Source organism: Chiloscyllium plagiosum, chromosome 5 (assembly GCF_004010195.1).
Source record: "Chiloscyllium plagiosum isolate BGI_BamShark_2017 chromosome 5, ASM401019v2, whole genome shotgun sequence".
Taxonomy (NCBI): domain Eukaryota; kingdom Metazoa; phylum Chordata; class Chondrichthyes; order Orectolobiformes; family Hemiscylliidae; genus Chiloscyllium; species Chiloscyllium plagiosum.
The window spans coordinates 82,972,832-82,997,722 of NC_057714.1; the positions used below are offsets into that span (position 1 = coordinate 82,972,832).

The 24,891-nt window shown below is 40.2% G+C and overlaps 1 protein-coding gene across 1 annotated transcript in view; it reads left to right on the top strand.

The window, feature by feature from the left end:
- LOC122550047 (myosin-IIIa-like) overlaps window positions 1-24,891 on the top strand; it is a 200,125-nt gene that overhangs the window by 85,070 nt on the left and 90,164 nt on the right. Inside the window, exons 13-19 of the mRNA XM_043690480.1 lie at window positions 2,978-3,183; window positions 7,897-8,008; window positions 13,035-13,197; window positions 17,258-17,338; window positions 18,712-18,835; window positions 21,087-21,594; window positions 22,821-22,971. Coding sequence (XP_043546415.1) covers window positions 2,978-3,183; window positions 7,897-8,008; window positions 13,035-13,197; window positions 17,258-17,338; window positions 18,712-18,835; window positions 21,087-21,594; window positions 22,821-22,971 — 1,345 coding nt within the window. The remainder of the gene's footprint in view (window positions 1-2,977; window positions 3,184-7,896; window positions 8,009-13,034; window positions 13,198-17,257; window positions 17,339-18,711; window positions 18,836-21,086; window positions 21,595-22,820; window positions 22,972-24,891) is intronic.

The following is a 24,891-nucleotide window of genomic DNA, read 5'->3' on the forward strand; positions in this document are numbered from 1 at the left end:
GTAGGGGGATTTGCTAAAGTTGCTTGGGTGGATTTAAACTTAAGGTGGGGGGGGAGATAGTGAGGAAAGAGATCAATCTGAGATTGGTACAGTTGAGAACAGAAGCGAGTCAAACAGTCAGGGCAGGCAGGGACAAGGTAGGACTAATAAATTTAACTGCATTTATTTCAATGCAAGGGGCCTAACAGGGAAGGCAGATGAACTCAAGGCATGGTTATGAACATGGGACTGGGATATCATAGCAATTACAGAAACATGGCTCAGGGATGGGCAGCACTGGCAGCTTAATATTCCAGGATATAAATGCTACAGGAAGGACTGAAAGGGAGGCAAGAGAGGAGGGGGAGTGGCATTTTTGAAAAGGAATAGCATTACAGCTGTTCTAAGGGAGGATATTCCTGGGAATACATCCAGGGACGTTTTTTGGGTGGAACTGAGAAATAAGAAGGGAATGATCACCTTATTGGAATTGTGTTATAGACCTTCCCCAATAGTCAGAGGGAAATTGAGAAACAAACTTATCAGGAGATAGGGTGGTTATGGGAGGGGATTTTAATTTTCCAAACATAGACTGGGACTGCCATCGTGTTAAGGGTTTAAATGGAGAGGAATTTGTTAAATGTGTACAAGAAATTTTTCTAGCTCAGGTAGCTCAGTCAATAGAGCTTCTGACTTTTTTTTACTAGTTGCCCTTGAGAAGGTGGTGATCAGCTGCCTTCTTGAATTGTTGCAGTCCACCTGCTGTAGCTAGACCCACAATGCCATTTGGAAGAGAATTCCACAATTTTGACCCAGAGACATTGAAGGAAAGGTGATGTATTTCCACACCAGGATGGTGAGTGGCTTGTCGGGGAACTTGCAAGTGGTGCTGTTCCCATATATCTGCTTCCTTTGTCATTTTAGATGAGAGTGGTTGTGGGTTTGGAAGGTGCTGTCTAAAGCACCTCAGTGAATTTCTGTAGTGCATCTTGTAGATGGTGCACACCACTGCAACTGAGCATAGGTGGTGGAGGGAGTGGATGTTTGTGAATGTGATGTCCAGAGGGTTGCATTGTCCTCGATGGTGTCACGCTTTTTGAGGTTGCTGGAGCTACTGAGGGCAAGCAGTGCTCACAGATGGAAGGGGGTGAGGGGAGAGTGGAGTGAGATAGTGTAATTGTACCTGGAGGCCCCTTGTAAGCCAAAATATTTCCCTTACAGGAGCACCCCTCCAGCTGGAACTGCTTCTGTGCTGCTGTTATTGGCAGAAGAGGTGGGAATAAGCCCTTAATTGATCACATACATGGATGAATTGGGCTTTGGATATAATGGGGTTGGGGAGTCCAGAACTAGAGGGCATAGGTTTAGGATGAGAGGGGAAAGATACAAAAGAGACCCACAGGCAACTTTTTCACACAGAGGGTGGTACGGGAATGAGCTGCCAGAGGAAGTGGTGGAGGCTGGTACAATTGCAACATTTAAGAGGCATTTGGATGGGTATATGAGTATGAAGGGTTTGGAGGGATATGGGCCAAGTGATGACAGGTGGGACTAGATTGGGTTGGGATATCTGAGCAGCATGGACAGGTTGGACCGAAGGGTCTGGTTCCTCGCTGTACATCTCTATGACTCTGTAACTCTATGGTGAGGTGGCATTGCAGTAAGGAGGCATTGGACACAACCTGCTGCCTTTCAGAACCATCTTCCCAGCACTCTCACATAACAAACCATCTCCAAGGGACTGTTAACATCCAACCTTATGATTCTATAAGTGGCCACCTTCTATACTATAAGATGAGCATAATAGGTACAGTTAGTAAGTTTGCAGATGACACCAAAATTGGAGGTGTAGTGGACAGTGAAGAGGGTTACCTCCGATTACAACAGGATCTGGACCTGATGGGCCAATGGGCTGAGAAGTGGCAGTTTAGTTTAATTCAGATAAATTATACACTTAATAGTATTGTCCTAGGGAGTGTTGCTGAACAAAGAGATCTTGGAGTGCAGGTTCATAGCTTCTTGGAAGTGGAGTTGCAGGTAGATAGGATAGTGAAGAAGGCGTTTGGTGTGCTTTCCTTTATTGGTCAGAGTATTGTGTACAGGAGTTGGGAGGTCATGTTGCGGCTGTACAGGACATTGGTTAGGCCACTGTTGGAATATTGCATGCAATTCTTGTCTCCTTCCTATCAGAAAAATGTTGTGAAACTTGAAAGGGTTCAGAAAAGATTTACAAGGATGTTGCCAGGATTGGAGGATCTGAGCTATAGGGAGAGGCTGAACAGGCTGGGGCTGTTTTCCCTGGAGCGTCGGAGGCTGAGGGGTGACCTTATAGAGGTTTACAAAATTATGAGGGGCATGGATAGGATAAATAGACAAAGTCTTTTCCCTGGGGTCGGGAAGTCCAGAACTAGAGGGCATAGGTTTAGGGTGAGAGGGGAAAGATATAAAAGAGACCTAAGGAGCAACTTTTTCACACAGAGGGTGGAATGTGTAATGGAATGAGTTACCAGAGGATGTGGTGGAGGCTGGTACAGTTGCAACATTTAAGAGGTATTTGGATGGGTATCTGAATAGGAAGGGTTTGGAGGGATAAGGGCCAGGTGCTGGCAGGTGGGACTGGATTGGGTTGGGATAGCTGGTCGGCATGGACGGATTGGACTGAAGGGTCAGTTTCCATGCTGTACATCTCTGTGACTCTACTACTCTATGTGACTGTGTAACTCTGTGAACTAGATGATGGGTTAAAAACTCACTCCAGGACCTGTGCAAACAATCAAGCATGATGTAATAATGTTAATACATGTGACAAAGCTCCCTCAGAACTATATTTCAGATGAAGTAGTAAAATGAGGTCCGATCTGCCCTCATATTTGAATAAAACATGTCCCACAATGGAATTAAAAAATCCAGAATCTCAATAAAATCTCTCATGAAACTTCAAAGTAACCCCACCACTTTTATAAACCCCTTGTTGTGACTGACGATTGTCTGATTTCAGTTTTCTCTCATGGATCTGCTGTCCAAGATGGTGGGTGGTCTCCCTCATTTTGTTCGTTGCATTAAACCCAACAATGACCGCCACGCTAAGAAATTTGATCAAGAGAAGGTCCTGGTCCAACTTCGTTACACGGGAATTTTGGAGACAGCCCGAATCCGAAGACAAGGATATTCACATCGCATTCTCTTTGCCAATTTCATTGAAAGGTGAATAATACTTGGTTAATTTGTTTTTACCTTAGGATGAACATTTGCAATACCAGGAAGGAGACTATTATGCTAGCAGAGGTGTGGTGTTTATCTGTGTTTTATTCTTTGCAAAGTTTAATTTATTATCTGGAATCACTTTTCCCAAAACCCTGAGTATCCCTTGGCTTTCAATTGGTTTACCTGATCTCTCCCAGAAAATGTTACAGCTGTACAAGACATGGGTATGAACACATTTGGAGTACTGTGTACGATTCTGGTGGCATTGCTCTAAGAAGAATGTTATTAAATTGGAAAGGATGCAAAATACATTGACCACGATGTTACTGAGACTGGAGGGTTTGAGTTATAAGGAGAGATTGGATAGGTAGGGACTTTTTCCCTTGACTATAAGAGGCTGGAGTAGTGACCTAATAGAGGTTTATAAAATTATGAGGGGCGTAGATAAGGTGAATATCCAAAGTCTTTTTCCCAGCGTAGGGGAGTCCAAAACTGGAGGGCATAGGTTGAAGGTGAGAGGGAAAGATTTAAAAGGGACTTACTGGCCAAACTTTTTCACACAGAGGGTGGCGCGTATATGGAATAAGCTGCCAGAGGGAGTGATAAAGGCGAGTACAATTGCACTATTTAGAAGACATTTGGATAGATCTATAGATAGGAAAGATTTAGAGGGATATGGGCCAAATGCAGGTAAATGGGATTAATTACGTGTAGGAAACCTGGCCAGCATGGTCGAGTTGGGCCGAGGAGTCTGTTTCCATGCTGTATGACCCTATGACTCTATAAGTGGACAATGTTCAGCTGAGGGTTGCTTCAGTTTCACCATAGTCCCTAATTTCCATCATGAAGGCCATCATGTTTTCAGAGTGGACCTCAGCTAGAATTCTAACCATCAAACAAGAAACCACCAATGGTTCCCAAAGAAAAGCAAGGCACAGTGTCTTTCCTGCTATTCCTGAGAGGTGGCCGACTCTTGCAAAGGGTGTACCTCAGCGGCCCTTACCAGGTAAACTTCCATTTCTTCACTGTTACTGGATCAAACCCATGAAATCCGTTCCTGACAGCATTGTGGGTGTACCGCCACCTCCTGCTCATTTGTGCCCTATAGACTGTAGCGCTTTTTGGAAGCAGCTCACCACCACCGTCTCAAGGGAAATTAGGAATTGGAAATAAATCCTGTCCTCGTCAGTAACACCCACATCCTGTGAACTGATATCTAAAAAGTCTACCAAATGGAGAGGCTTCCTGGAGGTAATCCCTAGTCTATTTGACCAACATAGAATGATTCTCACCACTAACCCTCACACAATAGAGTTTGAGAACATCAGCAAGGGGAGCAAATGAGAGATAAATGAAACCAACAGTACAGCCCATCTGAGGCTAGAGATAACAAAGGCATGGATGGGGTGAAAGTTGGCAGTCCTAGTGATGGTGTATATTTATGATTGGGCTCTGGATCATAGTCGAAAATGTGTTGCTGGAAAAGCGCAGCAGGTCAGGCAGTATCCAGGGAACAGGAGAATCGACGTTTCGGGCATAAGCCCTTCTTCAGGAAGAAGGGCTTATGCCCGAAACGTCGATTCTCCTGTTCCCTGGATGCTGCCTGACCTGCTGCGCTTTTCCAGCAACACATTTTTGGCCCTGATCTCCAGCATCTGCAGACCTCACTTTCTCCTCTGGATCATAGTGGTGAACAGTTTGGTTTAGCCTCATTAAAAGACCCAGGAGGTAGATAAGGATAGTGATAGACAGACAGGGTTTATGGTAACAATGTCTTTGAACTGCTCCAAATTTCATTGGAGAAAATTTCTTATGGATGTCAGGCATGCTGCATGACAAATCATAGGTGGGGAAAACATTTAAGACAATATGACCTAGGAGCAAAATTAGGCCATTCAGGCAATCAAGTTTGCTTCACTATTTGATCATGGCTGATATTTTTCTCAACTCTATTCTCCTGCCTTTTCCCCATAACTCTTGATCCCCTTACTAATCAAGAACATGTCTATTTCTGTCTTAAATACACTCAGTGACTTGGCTTCCACAGACTTAGGCAGCAATACATTCCACAGATTCACCACCATTTGGCTGAAGGATTTCCTCATCATCTCAGTATACAGGCTACTAGACTAGGTGGGGTTGAGGTTCACAAGGAAGAGCTATTAGAAATCCTGCAGAGTGTGAAAATAGATAAGTCCCTTGGGCCGGATGGGATTTATCCTAGGATCCTCTGGGAAGCCAGGGAGGAGATTGCCGAGCCTTTGACAATGATCTTTAAATCATAATTGTCTACAGGAATAGTGCCAGAAGGCTGGAGGATAGCAAATGTGGTTCCCCTGTTCAAGAAGGGGACGAGAGACAGCCCTGGTAATTATAGACCAGTGAGCCTTACTTCAGTTATTGGTAAAGTGTTGGAAAAGGTTATAAGAGATAGGATTTCTAATCATCTAGAAAAGAATAATTTGATTAGGGATAGTCAGCATGGTTTTGTGAAGGGTAGGTCGTGCCTCACAAACCTTATTGGGTTCTTTGAGAAGGTGACCAAACAGGTAGATGAGAATAAACTGGTTGATGTGGTGTATATGGATTTCAGCAAGGCGTTCGATAAGGTTCCCCACAGTAGGCTATTGTACAAAATGCAGAGGGATGGGATTGTGGGAGATATAACAGTTTGGATAAGTAATTGGCTTGCTGAAAGAATACAGGGTGGTGGTTGATGGGAAATGTTCATCCTGGAGTCCAGTTACTAGTGGTGTACCGCAAGGGTCGGTGTTGGGTCCACTGCTGTTCGTCATTTTTATAAATGACCTGGATGAGGGCGTAGAAGGGTGGGTTAACAAATTTGCAGATGACACTAAGGTCGGTGGATTTGTGGATAGTGACAAAGGATGCAGTAAGTTACAGAGAGATGTAGATAAGCTGCAGAGCTGGGCTGAGACGTGGCAAATGGAGTTTAATGCGGACAAGTGTGAGGTGATTCACTTTGGTCGGAGTAACCGGAATGCAAAGTACTGCTAATGGTAAGATTCTTGGTAGTGTCGATGAGCAGAGAGATCTCGGTGTCCAGGTACACAGATCCTTGAAAGTTGCTACCCAGGTTGACAGAGTTGTTAAGAAAGCATGCAATGTTTTAGCTCGTATTAATAGAGGGATTGAGTTCCGGAACCATGAGGTTATGCTACAGCTGTACAAAACTCTAGTGTGGCCGCACTTGGAGTATTGTGTACAGTTCTGGTCACCGCATTATAAGAAGGATGTGGAAGCTTTGGAAAGGGTGCAGAGGAAATGTACTAGGATGTTGCCTGGTATGGAAGGAATGTCTTACGAGGAAAGGCTGAGGGACTTGAGGCTGTTTTTGTTGAAGAGAAGAAGGTTGAGAGGTGACTTAATAGAGACATATAAGATAATCATAGGGTTAGATAGAGTGGACAGGGAGAGCCTTTTTCCAAGTATGGTGACGGCGAGCACGAGGGGGCATAGCTTTAAATTGAGGGGTGATAGATATAGGACAGATGTCAGAGGTAGTTTCTTTACTCAGAAAGTAGTAAGGATATGGAATGTTTTGCCTGCAACAGTAGTAGGTTCGCCAACTTTAAGTACATTTAAGTCGTCATTGGACAAGCATATGGACGTACATGGAATAGTGTAGGTTAGGTGGGCTTCAGATTGGTGTGACAGGTCGGCACAACATCGAGGGCCGAAGGGCCTGTACTACACTGTAATGTTCTATGTTCTAAAGGGTTGTCCCTTCACTCTGACTCTGTACCCTCGGGTCCTCGTCTCTCCTACTATTGGAACCATCTTTTCCACACCCACTGTCTTCCTAACTGCCAACTAAACCTTCATGTAAACCTTAACAAAATCCAGAACTTGCAACTCTACGTCCCTTGTGCTTCAGACTTCTGAAGCCTTTCCCCAGTTAGAAAATAGTCTTCGTCTGTACTCTTCCCACCAAAGTGCATAACCACATATTTTCCCACATTGTATTCCATCTGTCACTTCTTTGCCAACTCTCCTAGCCTACCCATGTCCTTCTGAAGTCTGCCACTTCCTCTAAACTACCTGTCCCTCCACCCGTCTTTGTGTCATCTTCAAACCTAGCAACAATCTCTTCAATTTTTTCTTCCAGATCGTTAATAGAGAACGTGAACACTTGTGGTCTCAACACTGACCATTGTGGAACTCCACTATGTCTGTCATTCTGAAAAAGACCCCTTTATCTCTACTATCTGCCTTGTGCCACTCAGCCAATCCTCATTCATGCCAGTACATTGTCCCCAACACCATAGGCTCTTACCTTATTTAGCAGCCCCACATGTGGCACCTTGTCAAGGCCCTCAGGAAATCCAAACAGAAGCCAAACAAGCAGTGGAGCAATACAGCTCAGTGTCACTTGTTTATGATAACCTTATGACGTCACTGAGGGGCAGCAAGTAGATAAGAAACAGGATTGGCAAGGATATGTCCCTAATCCAAGAACACGTAATGATGCTGTGGTGACTGGATATGACAGATAGTGTGCAGGACAAACCAATCTTCCAGTTGCAGGGACACTTACAGATCCTGTCTGCTCCCTACACTATTCCTTTTATTAATTTTCATACACACAAATTACTGAAGAGGAAGTGTATGATTTGGTGAAATTAGTGCTTAACTCCAATATGATGTTCTACAAATGTGTTTGGCAGCACTGTTTATCCTAATTTTTTGCAGGTACTCCATTCTTGCATTTAAGTCGACTGAAGAACCACCAGTGAGTCCTGATGCATGCGCTGCCATCTTGGAAAAAGTTAAGCTTGAAAACTGGGTTCTGGGGAAGACCAAGGTAGAGTTATTTGTTTTTCTTTTAACCTGCCTGCTCTTGTGGCTGCCATGAAATTTATTTGAGAAAAATGATGTAGCTTCTCATTTGGTATTGGTTTGTTTACTTGATGTTAACCTCAGCTCATTGGTAGCACCACTGCAACTTGAGTACAAAGGTAATGAATCTAATCTTCACTCCAGCCATTTGTTTTCATTCTCAGTACATAGATGGTGTGAGCATTTAATGCCTATTTCAGGTTGGCTTGTGAAGATGGCAGTGGATGTTTTTTGTTAACCAAGTCGTAGCTTATTATAAATTAAATCGTTTGTCAGGTTTTTGCAAAGAACAGTTAATGATCAAATATGTTGGCGTGTGATAGAATTCACCTGTATGTCAGACTGGCTAAAGGTTTGTACATTCTTTCTAAAGAGCATTTTCAAGCCAGTTGCGCATTTATAGCAATCCAACAGGTTCATGCTCACTGTGCCAACTTTCCATTTCCAATGTTTTAAAATCGTTCTGCCACCATACGCCTTGAACTTGCTTGGTTCCCAGTCTGAGAGAGTTGTCCTATGATGAGAGGCTGTGTGACTGCAGTCCCTGGAGCTATGTCTATACATTATGGCATTCAGAGGAATGAGAGCTAATCTCATTCAAACATGCAAGGTTCTGAAGGGCTTTGACAAGGTAGAGACTGAGAAGTATTTCCCCATGCTGAGGAATCTGCAACATGATAGCGCAGAGTCAGGATAAAGACCAATCGGCCAGGACAGAGAAGAAGAGTAATTTTTTAACTCACAGTTTGGCGAATCATTGGAATTCTCTCCTCGTCATGCCTAAGGAGGCTCCATCATTGATCACATCTAAGACTGAGATGGACAGACTTTCAATGTCTCAGGGAAACAAAGGATTTGGGAAAGACAGGCAGGAAAGTGGAGTTGAGGCAGAAGATCAGGCATGCATTTATATAATGGCAAAGCAGGATTGACTGACCTACAGCCCACTCATATTCCTTATGTTGAATTCATGCATTCGGTTTACATTTCCGGGAAATACTGAGTGAGCATTGTATTACAGACCCCTAGCAGTAACCACAGTGTGGGACAAAAACATATTGGATGCCTGTCATAATGATGAAATTGCAGGTGAATTGACCAAATATTTTACTTCTGTCTTCACTATAGAGGTTACAAGCCTTCCAATAATAGCTGTAGTACAGGAGTTAGAAGGATGAGAGGAGCTTAATGAAAGTACAATCAGGAGGGAAGTGGCACCGAGCAAACTGATCCAGCTGTGCAGTGACAAGTCTGTGGTCAAGATGGACCTCATCATGAGATCTTAAAAGAGGTTGATGAGCAAGTAGATGCTTTGGTGTTAATTTTGCAAGTTCGGGAAATATTCCATCAAACTGGAAAGTTACAAACATCTCTACTCAGGAAGGGAGAGAGGCAGAAAACAAAACCCAGTTAGCTTGATGTCTGTCATGGGGAAGTTGTTCGAATCAACCAGTAAATAAATTATAGTTATACACTTCAAAAAACTGAAGGTAATTGGTAAGACTCAGCATGATTTCATCAAAGGAATATTATGTTTACCCAATTTATTAGAGTTCTTTGAAAGAATAATATGTGCAATGAATAAAAGAGAAACCTATTGTATTGGGATTTGTAGAAGGCATTTGATAAGGTGCCACATCAAGGTATTGTGGGAAATTAAAGCCCATGGGTAATATATTAACATGGATAGAAGATTGGTTGTCTGGCTTGCTGACAGCAAACAGTGTATGAAATGGAGTCTTTGTCTGGTTGGCTAAATATGACAGGTGTACTACTGAAGGGATCTGTGCTAGGGCCTCAACCTTTTACAATTGACGTGATTGACTTAGTTTAGGGGAGTAAAGGCATGGTAGCTAAATTGTTGGATGACACCATGATAGATAAAAAGGTATGTTTTGAAGAAGATCTAAGGAAGCTGCAGGAAGATTCTTAAGGACGGTTTTGCTCACGCTTTGGAACAGTGTGAACTTATTAGCAAAAAGCACTTCTGATTTCCTTGATTGCAGAAGGATAGAAATGCGTTGAAGGCAATTGATATTGGTACCTGGAATGAACAGGTTGGACAGATTGAACTTATTTCCACTAGAGTTTGGAAAAATGAAGGATGACTTGATTGAAGTGTATGAGATGGTCTTGACAAGGGTGATGTGAAAAAGATGTTTCTTCTTCTGGGTCAGTTCATAACCATGGTTACTGCTTTAAAATGAGGGGTTTCCTTTCAGAATAGAGAAGAGGAGTTTTTTTTAACTCTCAGGTCATTGTGTGACTTTGGAACTTTCTGCATCAAAAGACAGTGGAGCAATGGTCAATAAATATTTTCAAGAAAAAGTTGGATGAAATCTTGTTCAGCAGTAGAATCAAGTGATGCTGGGAGTGAATGGGAACTTGGAACTCTAAACACAAACCAATCTGTCATGATTTTGTTGAATGGCAGGTTGGGCTTGAGGGGCTGAATGATCCATTTCAGTTCCTATTTGTCTGTTTGAACAGTATCTGCAATCTGGTCTTCTGTGCTGTTTATAACTGAGCCATCCTTACCCTTGCCCCACCCATAGTCCACTAATCCCTGGTGAGTCACCATGTGCTGATCCTGATTCTACACTAACCATTTGATTTAAGCTGGTCAATGTAAATGTTCAATCAAGTGAGTGGCCTTCTTCAACAGTGTTGCATGCTTTTCTTCTCTCTCTTCATCCTTGTAGGAAGTAGCTGAGCAGGTGCAATTGTTGAGTACTTGAAATCAGGAAATCAAAGAGGGCAAGTTTGTGAGATGGAAGGGTTGAGAAACAGAAACTACACAATAAAGTGCTTGGTCATTATACCAAGTTTTGAGTGAGAGTGAGTTGAGAGTTGACCAGGGGAATTAAAGCTTCAACATTCCCACTTCCTCGATGCTCTCCATGACTCCAGATGCCACAGGTTCCTTTGCAGCCAGTACCGTGATGTGGGCAGTCATCTGCTCTTTGGGCTCAGGAGATACAGGCATTCTGGTTCCCAGGTATAGAGGTTGCACAAGGTAAATGTGAGGCTGGTACCATTAGTCCTCACTTTCTCCTGGTACCGATGGTCAGTATGTGAGGGTGAGCTGCTCCTAACATGCACCCTAACTGTCAGTGAGTGCAGATGGGTGAGTAATGTGACTCTAGTACACTAAACAATGATAGTCTGTTCGTGAGGTGATGTTTGTAAAGATGCGTTCACTGCTTTTGAATATGAGATTATTAGACTTTTGTGGCAGAGATGCCAGGTCCTCTGTTCTAGATTCCCATGGCCAACATCCCAGATTATCTGCTGCCACTCCCTCTTGAGATCTGTCTTTTTGGGTCCCTTGGACCTTCTGAAAAATCATAGCCTCATTCTGTTCCTATCCACCTCAGCCATTAATGCCTCCAGTACCACATCCATCATCTTGCAGCCATCTCCCTGCCCTTCAGTTCACTTTGCCACGATACAGGAATATACTTGGCTGCATCACATAGTCTTTGAACAATGTTTCTCAGCCCTACCTTGAGCAAAGAGGCAGCAGGCAGCATGAAGAAGATGGTAGGAGTGTGAAACCATTTTGTCCAGATATTAATATCATGTTGCTGGGGTTGGAGTGCAAACCTGTGTTTCAGTCACATTAATCTGAATTTCTAGACCCAGACATTTCTTTCATAAGGCTCTGAAAAAATTGTAAACGTGTTGAAAATGTATCCACATTTTCACAAAACCAATCACTTTATGAACAACTTAAAACTAAATTTAGTGACTTTTTATTTCAAAGTTTCCGAAAAATGTTCTGCCAGTCTTTGTAATGTGAAAACACACAAAGATCAAAAGTGCCACGCAGGGCAAATTATCTCTTTTAAAAAACTAAATTTAAAAACAATGACTAATGTAATAAGTTTCATACACACATACATAAGACATTTGGTAGATTTCTGATATTAAGCACAGAAAAGTGAAAGCTTTTGATAATGCAAGTTTGATGTTGTAATCCTTTGTTGACTGAGTGAGTGATTCAGAGTGGTTCCAATATAACAGTGGAGAAAGGTAAATGTGGATGCTTTTGGCAAACGTCAGTTTTGTCTTAGTGCTAAGAATAGACAGCAGTAATTCTCATTGTACCTGCATAATGTGGCTGAAGTTAAGACAGGATTGTACAAAAATGTTCACATCTGACCAGCAAAAGTAGAAACAAGGGCATGGGAGAACAATAGACTGACAAATATAATAAAGTTTGATCACTGATATCTGTGCTACATTTTCATGGAAGAGGTGTTGTGGTCAAGTCCAGGACCTGCAATTTTTTTGGCTAACATTAATCATTCATGAGCATGTCTTTGCAAAGTATGTTTCTCCATAATTCATGGGCAAGTTCATGAGAAATCATTTTAGTTGTTTCATGATTATGCAACAAATATTAAAGGATAAAGTTCAGATAATCCATTTCAGCAGGCTGTTTGATCCCCAGTATATGTTATTTAATTTCCCTGATTTTTATTTCATTAATTTAATTTTAATATAACAGACAAACTACCAGTCACACCTGTTACTGCCTAGTGTGACTGGTAGTTTGTCTGTTATATTAAAATTAAATCAATGAAATAAAAATCAGGGAAATTAAAGAACATATAAATTTGAAATTTGTTGATGTTAGTGTTTAATTGCTGGGTTCACGGCAATTTCACCAGATCATTTTTAGGTAACAAAATTATTCCATAATCAAGTCACTCAATTACCAACTACATTCCACATTGTTAAAGACTTAGAAATAATTTTACTATACCTATAATCAAAAACACTTTGCGATGCAAGAGGACATAAAAGGGAATCAAATTTAATGGAACTGTTTGAAAGGTTTTGAATACTGTAGCTGATGTTAATTTCAATTTATATAAACCGTCAGCATTTCACAACTTTCACAAAAATGAGCATATTTTATTAAATCTTCCTTCATTCCTGATGATATTTCACATTTTAGTCACTTTGCTGTTCTCTATTCTCAGGTGTTCCTTAAGTATTACCATGTGGAACAGCTCAATCTCATGAAGAAAGATATCACAGATCGAATAGTACTCATACAGGCCTATGTGAAGGCCTGGCTTGGAGCTAAAAGGTACAGAAGGATACAAGAGAAGAGACAACAGAGTGCTGTTGCCATTCAGTCAGGTAAACTTCCATCTTTGAATTTGCTACTGCCATTCATCAACCTAGCTTAGTTCAAGTGATCAGATATAGCAACGACTTATAAAGAGCCTAAACAATAGAAAAAGACAAATAAAAGCAAAAGTACTGCAGTTGCTAGAGATCTGAAATAAGAGCAAAAAGTACTGGAGAAATGCAGCAGGTCCAGCTGCATCTGGGAAGGAGGAAAATGTGTCAAGTCCAATGACTTTTCTTTGGAACTCATGTTGTGAGGAGTGCCCAAGAAGAGTCGTCTCAGACGCAAAATGTTAACTTTATTTCATTCTTGACACGTTGTTGTCAGACCAAGTTTCGCAGCACTTGGTGTTTTTATAAGATTTTCAAATTTGTAACATTCAGTTTGAATAGTCATGTGTAATGAAACCCCTAATGGGAGGAAGAGACTCATTCATAGGCAGATTTACATAGTGCCTTACTCATACCAAAGTGTCAACATAAGCTTTATCCTTTGCTTCAATTTTAACCCCTGAATTGTACCTTTACTCATTTTCGTAACTCTTTATCCTATTCTTTACCATATGGTTCCATATACTAAATGATTAAAACTATAAGATCTCTGTATCATTCTATGTTAATCTTCCTCTAATATATCAAAAACTACTTGCAGATACACTACCGGCAATTAAATAGTGCCATCCTGAATTTACACGAAGGTTGTCCCCATGTTGCACAATAACATCCATAGAGGAGTATTCTGATAAGAATAATGCACATAAACAATGTGTTAATGGTTACTTTGCACCATAGAGAAGTACTTCCCCTTGAATTGCTTACAGTCAGGACCTAGAAAAGTGGAAGAAATTGAGAGAAATAAAGAAGGTATTGATGGTCATGTTATCACATCAATGCACTATGCTGGGATCTGATTCAAATGAAGACTGTAAAATGATGACCTAAAGAAAAATTCAGAAAAGCTATGGAAAATAAACATCCAAAACAAGGTCACATTAATAGGGTACAGAATGAATTGGCTATTGTTCACTTGGCTTATCTTACCTTGGACAAGCTGTACACTAATAGTGCAATATGTACTCTCTGGCTTTACAGACAAGTCTTTGTTACATTAAACAAATGTGTCATGACATTACAATATTTAAAACAACACAAATATCAAATTCCAATTACATTTTTGTCAGTGAAAGCTTTGTTCCTTGCCAGCTCTGGTTCTCTTTATTAAGTTGATATAAAACATGTTACTCTTGTTATGGTCTTGTCTGTTATTAGATTTTTATCTTCCTTTGCATTCCATCTCCAAGCTTAGTAATAAGTGCAATTTAATTCTGTCTTTGACAAATTGTTTCTGAATTTACTTAAATCTTTCCAAATTCCAACAGCTCACTGCATATTTTATCTGTTCATTGAGTACATTATCCTTAATAAAGTAGAATTCTCTACTTCAGATCAATAACAACAGGATAAAAAAGAAACCGGTACCTGTATATTTATTTTAAACTGCAGTGAATACAATCCAAGTTGGTGAAATTAAAGTTTCCTATGTATTATTTGTTGCACAAATACACTATTAGTTGTGAGCTGTGTCTCAGTTGGTTACCTTTTCCCTTTGGAGACAGCAGGCTGTGAATTTGAGCCTTAACTGCTGAGACAACAGAAAAACCCATGCTGACGCTCTAGAGCATTACAGAGGGAGCATTGCTTTGTAGCAATGTTCAATGAAAACTTAAACTGAGGACCTGTCTACACATTTGATTTGTTTTTATACATTTGTTCACATGACTTGGATGTTGATTCCTAGTGTAGTGCTTGTAACAAGTCAGCCAGGTGGACATCATAGAATATGAGTTTCCTGATTGGAGCTGTTAACCTGATCCAAACAGGAAGCCCTGGCTGACAGATATAAATAGGAGTGTCACAGGTCCTATTCACTCTGCTGGCTCTGAGGAAGTTGTACAGTATCAAGTACTATGCATGTGTAAATAATGAGAGAGCTGGTGATGAGATATCAGCCTCTGTGGAGTTATTTCACCTAGACCAGCATTTATCATCCATCTCTAATTGGCTCTTGAGAAGTTAGTAGTGATCTGCCTTCTTGAACTGCTGCAGTCCATAGTGTGCTGGTAGAAAGGGCATTCCAAAATTTTGAGATAGTGATGGTAAAGGAGTAGTAGCAAGCTTCAAGTTAGGATATTGTATAACTTTAAATGAAACTTGCAGCTAGTGTTGTTCCTATGTATCTGTATCGTTGTCCCTCAAGAAAATAGAGATCATGAGGTTGGAAGGTGCTGCTGAAGACACCTTGATGAGTTCACTATAAAAGATCCTAGAGTACTGCTACAAAGAAAAACATGAGAGTACTAATTGCCTCCTGCTCAATGTTTATAGTTGTTGCTCAAGCACTATAAGCACATAAATTAACCTGGTTATTAATTGGTTAACATATTTCCTACAATAAAGAGAACACTTTAAAAGTACTTCAGTGGCTGTAAAAGTCTTTGGGACATCCTGAGATTATAAAAAGACAGAATTTTTTTTTTAATACAGGATATGCAACATTTGTACTCTGATAAATCCTGTCTGCCCACAAGACTACCCTGAAAGTTGTAATGTATCCATCAGGCAGAAGATACAGAAACTTGAACACACGTACCAATAGGTTCAAGAACTGCTTCTTCCCTGCCATTATTAGACTGATGAATGAATTCTCTATCTTCAAATAATGCTGATCTTGTTAATGTTGATTTTGTTAAAGTTGATCTTACCTTGTGCACGCACTGTGCGGTGTAACCCTTATGCCTCACTGAGTCCAAGTTTTTTCACCTTATGATCTGTATGTTCCTGCTTACCAAGGTCTGCCTGTACTGCTCACAAATAAAGCAAACAAATATACATGTGATTATAAATCAAATCAAATCATTTGTTGGTTAGTATGGGAAAGGGCTGACATTATCTTTTAGATTCCAGTAAGCACAGTCTCTCAAAATCAGAAGCTAAATGTTGTTCGTGGGCCCAAGCAAGAAGACTTTTCACTCTGTAGTGCTAGACTTGACATGTTTAAAGCATAGACTAAAAATGCCATAAAGATACAGCAGGCGAAAGTGAGGACTACAGATGCTGGAGATTAGAGTCGAGAGCATGGTGCTGGAAAAGCACAGTAGGTCAGGCAGCATCCGAGGAACAGGAGAATCGATGTTTCGGGCAAAAGCCCTTCATAAAGATACAGTCGGTCAATCTGCATCTGTGGAGATAACAGATAAATAAAGAGCTTGAACTTTATTGTCACATTTAAATGCTGGCAGCCATCTCTGACCTTGAAAAAAGCTACCCACAATGACCAATGACACATAATCAGTGGCAAGAATTTCACTTTCTTTGATGGCAATTTCACTTTGGCATCAGGTATAGATTACCTTCGATGTCCAGCAACACTCTCTTCATTAAAGTAAGCTGAGCAATCAATCACATTGAAGAATTCTCAGAGATAGCAAACCAGGAACTAGCAAGCAAGTTTACTCATTCACATTTTATAACCTTACAGAAAGCAAACTAAAGATTAAAACACATATGTAAGTTAACATAGAAAATGAAGTTTTAAATTAGTTTTTGAATTTAAAAAACACTTTATATTATTTTTTAAAATCTTGATATTTTATCATGGTATGAAAGAATTTGAAATTCCATAACTATGAGAGCAGTTTTTCGGGGAGAAACTGTTCAGCAGTAATTATGACATTGTGCATCATTAAAATAAAGTTAAACTTCATTCAATAAGGCATATCTTTTTCAAGAGTTCTACAGTGAACTTAGGGTGATAAAAGTAGAAATCTTCACCCCACCCCACCCAACCTGTTCAATTTAATAATTTCTAGATATTTTTAACAGAAACTTTGAACTTTGTGACAGCAATGTGGATTTCCAAACTTAACAAAGCCTGTTGGTGTCAGTTTTACAAAGTAATGACGGTGAAACGTAGCATTCAACTTAATTTCACCATCATTACAACCATGGCATGGTTGCATTAGAAAAATGCATCTAAAATAAAAATATCCACATATTACCTTTCTTACAGCTTACAGAGGGCACAAAGTGAGGAAGGACATTGCTATTGAAAAACAGAAGATAGAGCAGAGCACCATCAAACTCCAGGCTGGTAAGGACTTTTACAAAACATATTGACATGTGCACTGTGTTTATGATCAGTTATCATCTAGAATCAGAGAATCCCTACTGTGCGGAAAGAGGCCATTTGGCCCATTGAGTCTGCACTGACCCTCTGAAGAGCATCCCTCCAAGACTCACCCTATCCCCATAAACCACAGCTAAACCATCTAATCTGCATATCCTGCACACTACAGGATAATTTAGCATGGCTAATCCATCTAACCTGCACTTCTTTGGATTGTGGAAGGAAACCAGAGAACCCACTCAGACATGGGGAAAACATGCAAACTCCATACAAGCAGTCACCCAGGGTGGAATTAAACCTGGATCCTTGGTGTTTTGAGGCAGTGGTGCTGATCACAGTAGCAGAATGTCATCCTAAAGCTGACATATCTACAGTAAATACTCACATCTTGTGAATGCATTTTAAAAAGAATTGGATCTTTAATTAGTCTGAGGAGTAACTGGTACCCCTTCTCAGAGGAACTCCTGCTTTGGAGATGGGCTGGCCTATCAGATGTGTGGCAGCTTTTCTCTCTAACAGCATACTGGAACAAGTGGCTATTTTTAGCTCTAAACCAAGCCCCCTGAAGGGGAGCTGCTGCAGCCAGAGCAAGGTGGGTCCGGGGTCTCATTGAGGACAGGCATTGAGGGGACTAGATTGGATAGGACACAGTGGTAGGAGATAAGTGAGGGTGGCAAACCTTGGGGTTGGGGAGGGGTCCAGTTGGCACAGGTTGCCCAAGCAAGAGACACTCTCACTGATACAACCAACTGACCACTAGCCTTTACTAGGTGGACTGGCTACCTGACATGGAGCTCTCATATTGCAGGGGAATAAAATCCATAACCATATGAGGATGCCCTTAAGTGGCCATGAATGCTTTTTTATGAACAATCTACCTGACACTTCCTTCACTTGGGTAAAATACCTATGGATATGACGAGGGCATGATGCTGCAGTCATTGCTGCTCAATGTTTTGCCTCAGCCTGCCTACCATCTTTCCTTCAGGGGACCATGAAATTCAACCAATTGAGACGAAGGGAGTTGCAGGACAGTAGGCACAAATGTGCAAAGGGACATTGAGCTCTCCAGTACAAAAGGGACACTGAACAATAGGGACACAAGTCAATGGAATATTCTGAGGAATACCTTCCAGCTTCCCAGTAGCACAGTAGCTAAAATTAAGGATGTTCTTGAACCTGAACTGTCCTCACATTCTGCAGACTCACAGTGAATTAGAGTTAATTGCAAAAATAAATAAATGTTTCATGTAGTTTAAAATGAAAATCAAGAAAGATGTGCCTCATTTTTGCATTATGTAATGATAAAATGAATATTTACAATTTGTTCATCTTAGCGACAAGAGGATACCTGTGCAGAAAAGAATACAAAGAGATGATGGAGGAACAGAGAAGTGCTGCAATAAAAATCCAGGCTCACTACAGAGGCTATGTGGAGAGAAGGGATATCAACATGAAAATGCAAGTCCTGTTAGAAAGTAAAACCAGAACAGTAAGGGGAAGGGACTTTGATTTTGTGCAATACTGTAAAGTTATTTTCGATCCCTCCTGGCTGACGTCGGTGACCAGGAGAGATGAAGACCTACAACCAATTTGCTGTCAGCTGCTTTACACCATCTCACATGGTGAACCTGCTAGAAAGCTGAAAGAACCATTCCACACATAGTGACATTATAAGTCAGAGAGTGAAGATAGAACAATTTACATGTCAATTAGCTGTTGAGAGCATTTACATCCTGAATGCATTTCATTTTTAAAATAATTTATGCTTTTTGGTGTATCGGCATTAATTATTTATTTTACACCTTATTTCTGAATCATCCATTATCATCACCTTAGTGACAGCTCAGTTTCTTCACACAACTAATTGTGGATTGTGTAAAGAAATAAAGCAACTTCCTCACACCAGGGGTGGTTGGAGTTACATTAGCTTACAGGCAGATAACTGTCGCGAATGAATCATGAGCCACTTTACCCAATTGTGACAAGCTGATTAACTGTGGCACTTTCAATGAGGAGTTTTCTGTAGCACCTGCTAACTGTGCAAATTGGGAAATCGTGGGTGTATCACCAATTTTTTTTCAATTATTAATTTTCATGAATGGTAAATCTTGAGCAGCAAGCATGTGTTTTCCTATTTTGGGTGAGCTATGTGTAAAATTCCCAACAACAAAGTGGAATCAGAAGATCTTCCATTTAAACCACAAAAAAAACATGCCGACTACCATCAATTTCACCAATAAGAGTGTGCTTCCTATTTAACACACTTCATGTGTCATCAATTTGACCTGCTTATTTGTTATGCTATGGATGTTTATATTTCCTATTTATTTAAGTGATGTCAATTCAGAACATCCACTGAGTCTTCTGCTTAGTTAATATGCTACATGCTGATCTTTATTTCTGTGTTTGTGCTATTGGCTGGAGTTAATGTTACAATATTATCGCCCCTGATATCCAGCCCTGTTGTGGGTCTTAAGGCCTCGCTTAAACAATAATTCTCTTCAGATGTAATTCCCATTTATGGCTGATCCTTGAATTTTTTTTTTCTCTTTCACCTTTTCTCATGATTTGTGCTGTTCATCATGGTACTTCACTGCTGTGTTTCTGTGTATTTTCATTCCCAGTCCATTTTTATGACTCATTGTCCTGTTGCTGTTTGTTTCTGAAATCTACCCTGTTTTAAGTAAGGCCACTGGGCAACTATATTAACAAAGATGGCCAGCTATCAATTTCATCTAAATGGCTAAATTATGAAGGCTTGGCTGAGTTTCAAGATTTACTTAGCTACAGCCTGTTTATACAACTGAACTGCAGTGTTTGCTTTGATTGACATCTTTGAGGTTATGATACGTTTTTTTTTCTCTATAGGTCTATGTTTGTATGGTCAAAATTAAGAGATGTAAAAGGTGATATACTAGCAATTCAGTGAGCTGTTTCCGGATATGGAAGGACTGTTTTATAAGCAGAGATTGAAAAGGTTGGATCTGTACTCATTGGATTATAGAAAAATGAGAGGAGACTTTATTGAAACCTAAATGAATCTTAGAGGACTTGACAGTGTAAGTCCAGAAAGGTTGTTCCCCATGTGTGAGAGTTTAGGACTAGAAGGCATATTCTCAGAATATGAAGTTGTGCATTTAGGACAGAGATAAGGAGGATTTTTTAAAATTTCTGTCAGGTTATGAATCTGTGCAATTGTTTTGGATAAATGTTGGGAACGTTTCCCCTCATGGAGGAGTTAAGAACAAGGGAAGCCTATCAAAATAAAGGATCTGACTTTTAAGAAAGACATGAGTTGGAAATTTTTCTCTTAGAGTATTGTTAATGTTTGAAAGCCTGTTGACCAGTGGGCAGTAGATGCTGGGTCATTGAATATATTCAAGGAGGCTTTAGACAAGTTTTTATTTGACAAGGGAGTCAAGGGAAGGTGGTGTTACTGAAGTAGTGGGTGTGGGCAGGAAAATAGTGTTAAGGTCACAATCAAATCAGCCATGATCTTATTGACTGGCAGAATAGGAACAAAGGGTAGAATATCCTACTTCACTTTCTATTTTTTTTTATTTTCTAATAGAGCTCATGTACTGATGTCAATAAGGCAAATTCATCACTTCAAACAAACTTCTTTTAGTATTTTGACAAGACAAATATGCTTGACAATTGCTTTAATACTTGCCCTTGAATTGTAAGACCTACTTTTCCTTTAATGTAGAGGACATGACACAAAGCAAACAAATATCTCTGGTCAAGAAAGGAACTCAATAGAGGGTGATGGAGTTAAAAACGATCGTGTGTCCAATAAAAGCACTAAAAACAAGCTTGGGGAAAATCCAGAAAGGACACCATCAGGCTGTGCTCTGATCACGCCGGATGTGAAAGTTGAAGAGCGTGGAGGTCCAAAAGTCATTCCTGGTAACCAAGAGAAAGGACTAAGCAAGGAAGAAGACACCAAAGCTGCAATTGTTATTTCAAATAAAGAACCAGGTGCCACAGTTATTCAGAGCAAGATCAGAGAACACAAAGACGTGAAGGAAAAAGGGAAATTAGATGGAAAAGGTCAGTTGACAATCCAAGAAAAATCTACAACAATCGGTTTGGAGAAGGATGAAGAACAAGCAGCAATGAAAATTCAAAGCAATTACAGAGGCGATAAGGAAAGAAAACAAATTCAAGATAATACTAAGAGAGAAGGAGAAATGTTTGCTACCTTTTCAAAGCAGGTGGGTGACATGAGGGATTTACACATTTTCATTTGAGGAACATTACATTTCAAAGCCTTTTCAAACCCGATAATGAAATAGAGTATTACTATGGACCCACCAAGTATTCAATTCTGTGTCTTGTAAAAAAGCATTGCTGAGATCAATACTTTAAATAGACAAATCCTTAACCTCTTCTTATTAACTCCTTGTCAAGAAATTGTCTCTGGTTTATTGTCTAATCTGTGCCTAGAATTGAATGTACCTAACCTGCTTGGTCACCATCTTCTCTTTATCAATCAGTCAATCTAGATTGAAGTATTTTATATTACCAACCTATGATTAGGATACATACAAGCTGCTGAATGAATGAAATATCCCCATTTTGCTAAATGGTCAATGAAGAATGACTCATAAATAATTTCTAATTAATCTTAAAATCAAAAATAGCAGGACCTGAACTGAACAATTGGATATGAAAATAACTTGAGACAACTGATAACGCAACTGATGAAATAAACAATAAAACTCATGAAAACAATTTGGTTATTTCATTATAATTTAATAATAATTGCTTATGAGAAATTGATAGTTAAGATCACATTAGCATAGATCCAAGTTATAGAGATTAAGTTAGTATTAAAGTCTTTAGACAAATGAAAAGCTGATGCTATAAGATAACCAATCAATGAATTTGCTTGTAGGTTTAAAAATAAAAGTTTCCAGACTTTTTACAAATAAAAACCTATGAGCTGGAATTGGTTACCTCAATATTGACTTGTCTTCTTCTGGGAAGAGAAATATTCAGCAGGTCAGTGAGAATTTGTGGAAATCAACAGATCAGGACCATTTGTCAGAACAGAATTCTTAAGATTTCTTATATTTGTTCCCAAAAGTCAAGTAAAGCCAGTGAAACACTAACCATTTATTTTAAGCTCACATCCTGTATTATTTTGGCATAGTATTTTTAATATTCAACAATTTAGGATCTATAATGTTTCAATAGGTTAATTGATTACATATCCCTATAAATATTTATCCTTAAATTTCTTCCACACACTAGTCCTTTTTACAACCAAATATTTATGCCAGTCCTGCTTTAAAGTGCAAGGAGGTAGTTTGAATAATGGCACACAATTGAATGATTGACTTCAGCATGATTAATTTTCTTTTCTAATTGGTATTTACATGGAATGACATACCAACTATTTTTTAATCTAATAAGTATTTCCATTCATTAATGATAGATAACAAAGCGTTCTGAGGAATTCTTGATGGCTCAGAAGAAGCTGAATGACGTCCTTGGTTCACAATATCTAACGTTTAAAAACCAGAATCCACCACCTGAAAAAAAACAACCTGAGAAAAAACCACCAATTGAGAGATCTCCATCACCAGGTTGGTCTGCAGTTGCTTTTTACTTCTTGCTATTCCAAAGTAATACATGTTTCATGGGAAATCAGCCCAAGAAGAAACATTGGAAGCCAACCTTTCACCACTGAAGTAGGTGGGCAGCTCAAGACAGGCCGGACAGGAAGCAGATAATATGTAGCATGGGAGCAGATGAATGCAGAGGCAGGCTTGTGAGAAAATCCAGTCAGTTCCTCAAGATGTAGCCCCAGTTGTGATAGAAATGGCCTTTGTCTCTCATGGCTGCTCATATCACCATCACCTACTAACCTTCATGCTAACTCACGTCCCCCAATCAACCCCATCCTAACTACCCATTCCAAATTCATCACCAAATACCAGAATCTATTTCAGACAGATGTCAGGAGCCATATGGAAATGAAAACAAAATAAAATTGTGACAATCTAATACAGCTCTCACTCAATTCACGCTTGACAGTGGAAAATATGGATTCATGAAACCCATTCAAAGTTTTTAAATCTCCTCAGTAACTGATCTCTTTTAAAACAAGCTTCTATTCAGACTCCAAATTGAAAGTGAGTAATCCTTTAACATTGTCGCCAAACTGCCAGTCAAAATCCAAACCTCCCGCTGAGATCATTGTAATCTTTAAGATATAAACACGGTTACATTATAATAGTTCCTGAGACATGTCAACAAAGACTGGATTGCAACTATGAATCAAAAGGTAATGTTTACATCTAACTTGCCAATCAAAGCAGCCTAACAGACTTTCCTTAGCTCTCCCTGACAGTTGCAGTCTTTTTTTCACATTTGAAAAGCATGAGATTTCAAATAACTTCAGATCATGACATTTAAACAGATCTTATTCTTCAAGAGCATTTATATCTACTCAATCAATTCATGACTATCACCTCAGCAGGTGTGGCAGCATCTGTAAGGAGAGAAAAGAGCTGACATTTTGTCAAAGCTAAAAAAAGGGAGAAATAGGGAGGTATTTATACTAGGCTGAGAGAAGGTGAGTCATGGCTCCAGAAGCAAAGATAGCAATAATGACAGTGCATAGAGAGATTATAGGAGGATTAGGAACTGTGAATGACCAAGGCTGAAGCCAGTGCTATGTGACAAAATATGTAGGGGTGGGGGGGGGATGGGTGAAGCAAAGGCAAAATGGAAAACAGGAGAGAAGGGTAGCAAAGGGGGAACTTGTGCTCTCTCCCAACAACTTCTCCTTCAACTCATCCCATTTTCTCCAAATCAAAAGTGTAGCAATGGGTACCCACATGGGTCCTAGCTATGCTTGCCTTTTCATGGGGTATGTGGAACATTTCTTGTTCCAGGTCAACCTTGGTCCCTTCCCACAACTGCTTTATCGGTACATCAATGACTATTTCGGTGCGGCTTCATGCTCTCGTCCTTACCTGGAAAAATTCATAAACTTCGCTTCCAGTTTCCATTCCTCCATCACCTTCACCTGGTCCATCTCCGACACTTGCCTTCCTTTCCTTGACCTTTCTGTCTCCATTTCCAGCAATAGTCTATCCACTAATATCCATTACAAGCCCACTGGCTCCCACAGCTATCCGGACTACAGTTCTTCTCACCCTACGTCCTGTAAGGACGCTAACTCTTTCTCTCAGCTCCTTCGTCTCCGCTGCATTTGTTCCGATGAGGCAACTTTCCAAAGTGGTGCTCTTAATATGTGCTCCTTCTTCTCCAACCGTGGCTTCCCACCTACAGTAATTGACAGGTCTCTCGACAGCGTGCGGTCCATCTCCCGTGCCACAACCCTCACCCTCTCCCTCCCCTCCCAGAACAAGGATAGGGTCCCTCTTGTTCTCACCTTTCACCCCACCAGCCTTCACATGCAAAGAATAATCCTCCGCCATTTTCGCCAACTCCAACACGACGCCACCACTAAACACATCTTCCCTTCCCTCCCCCTG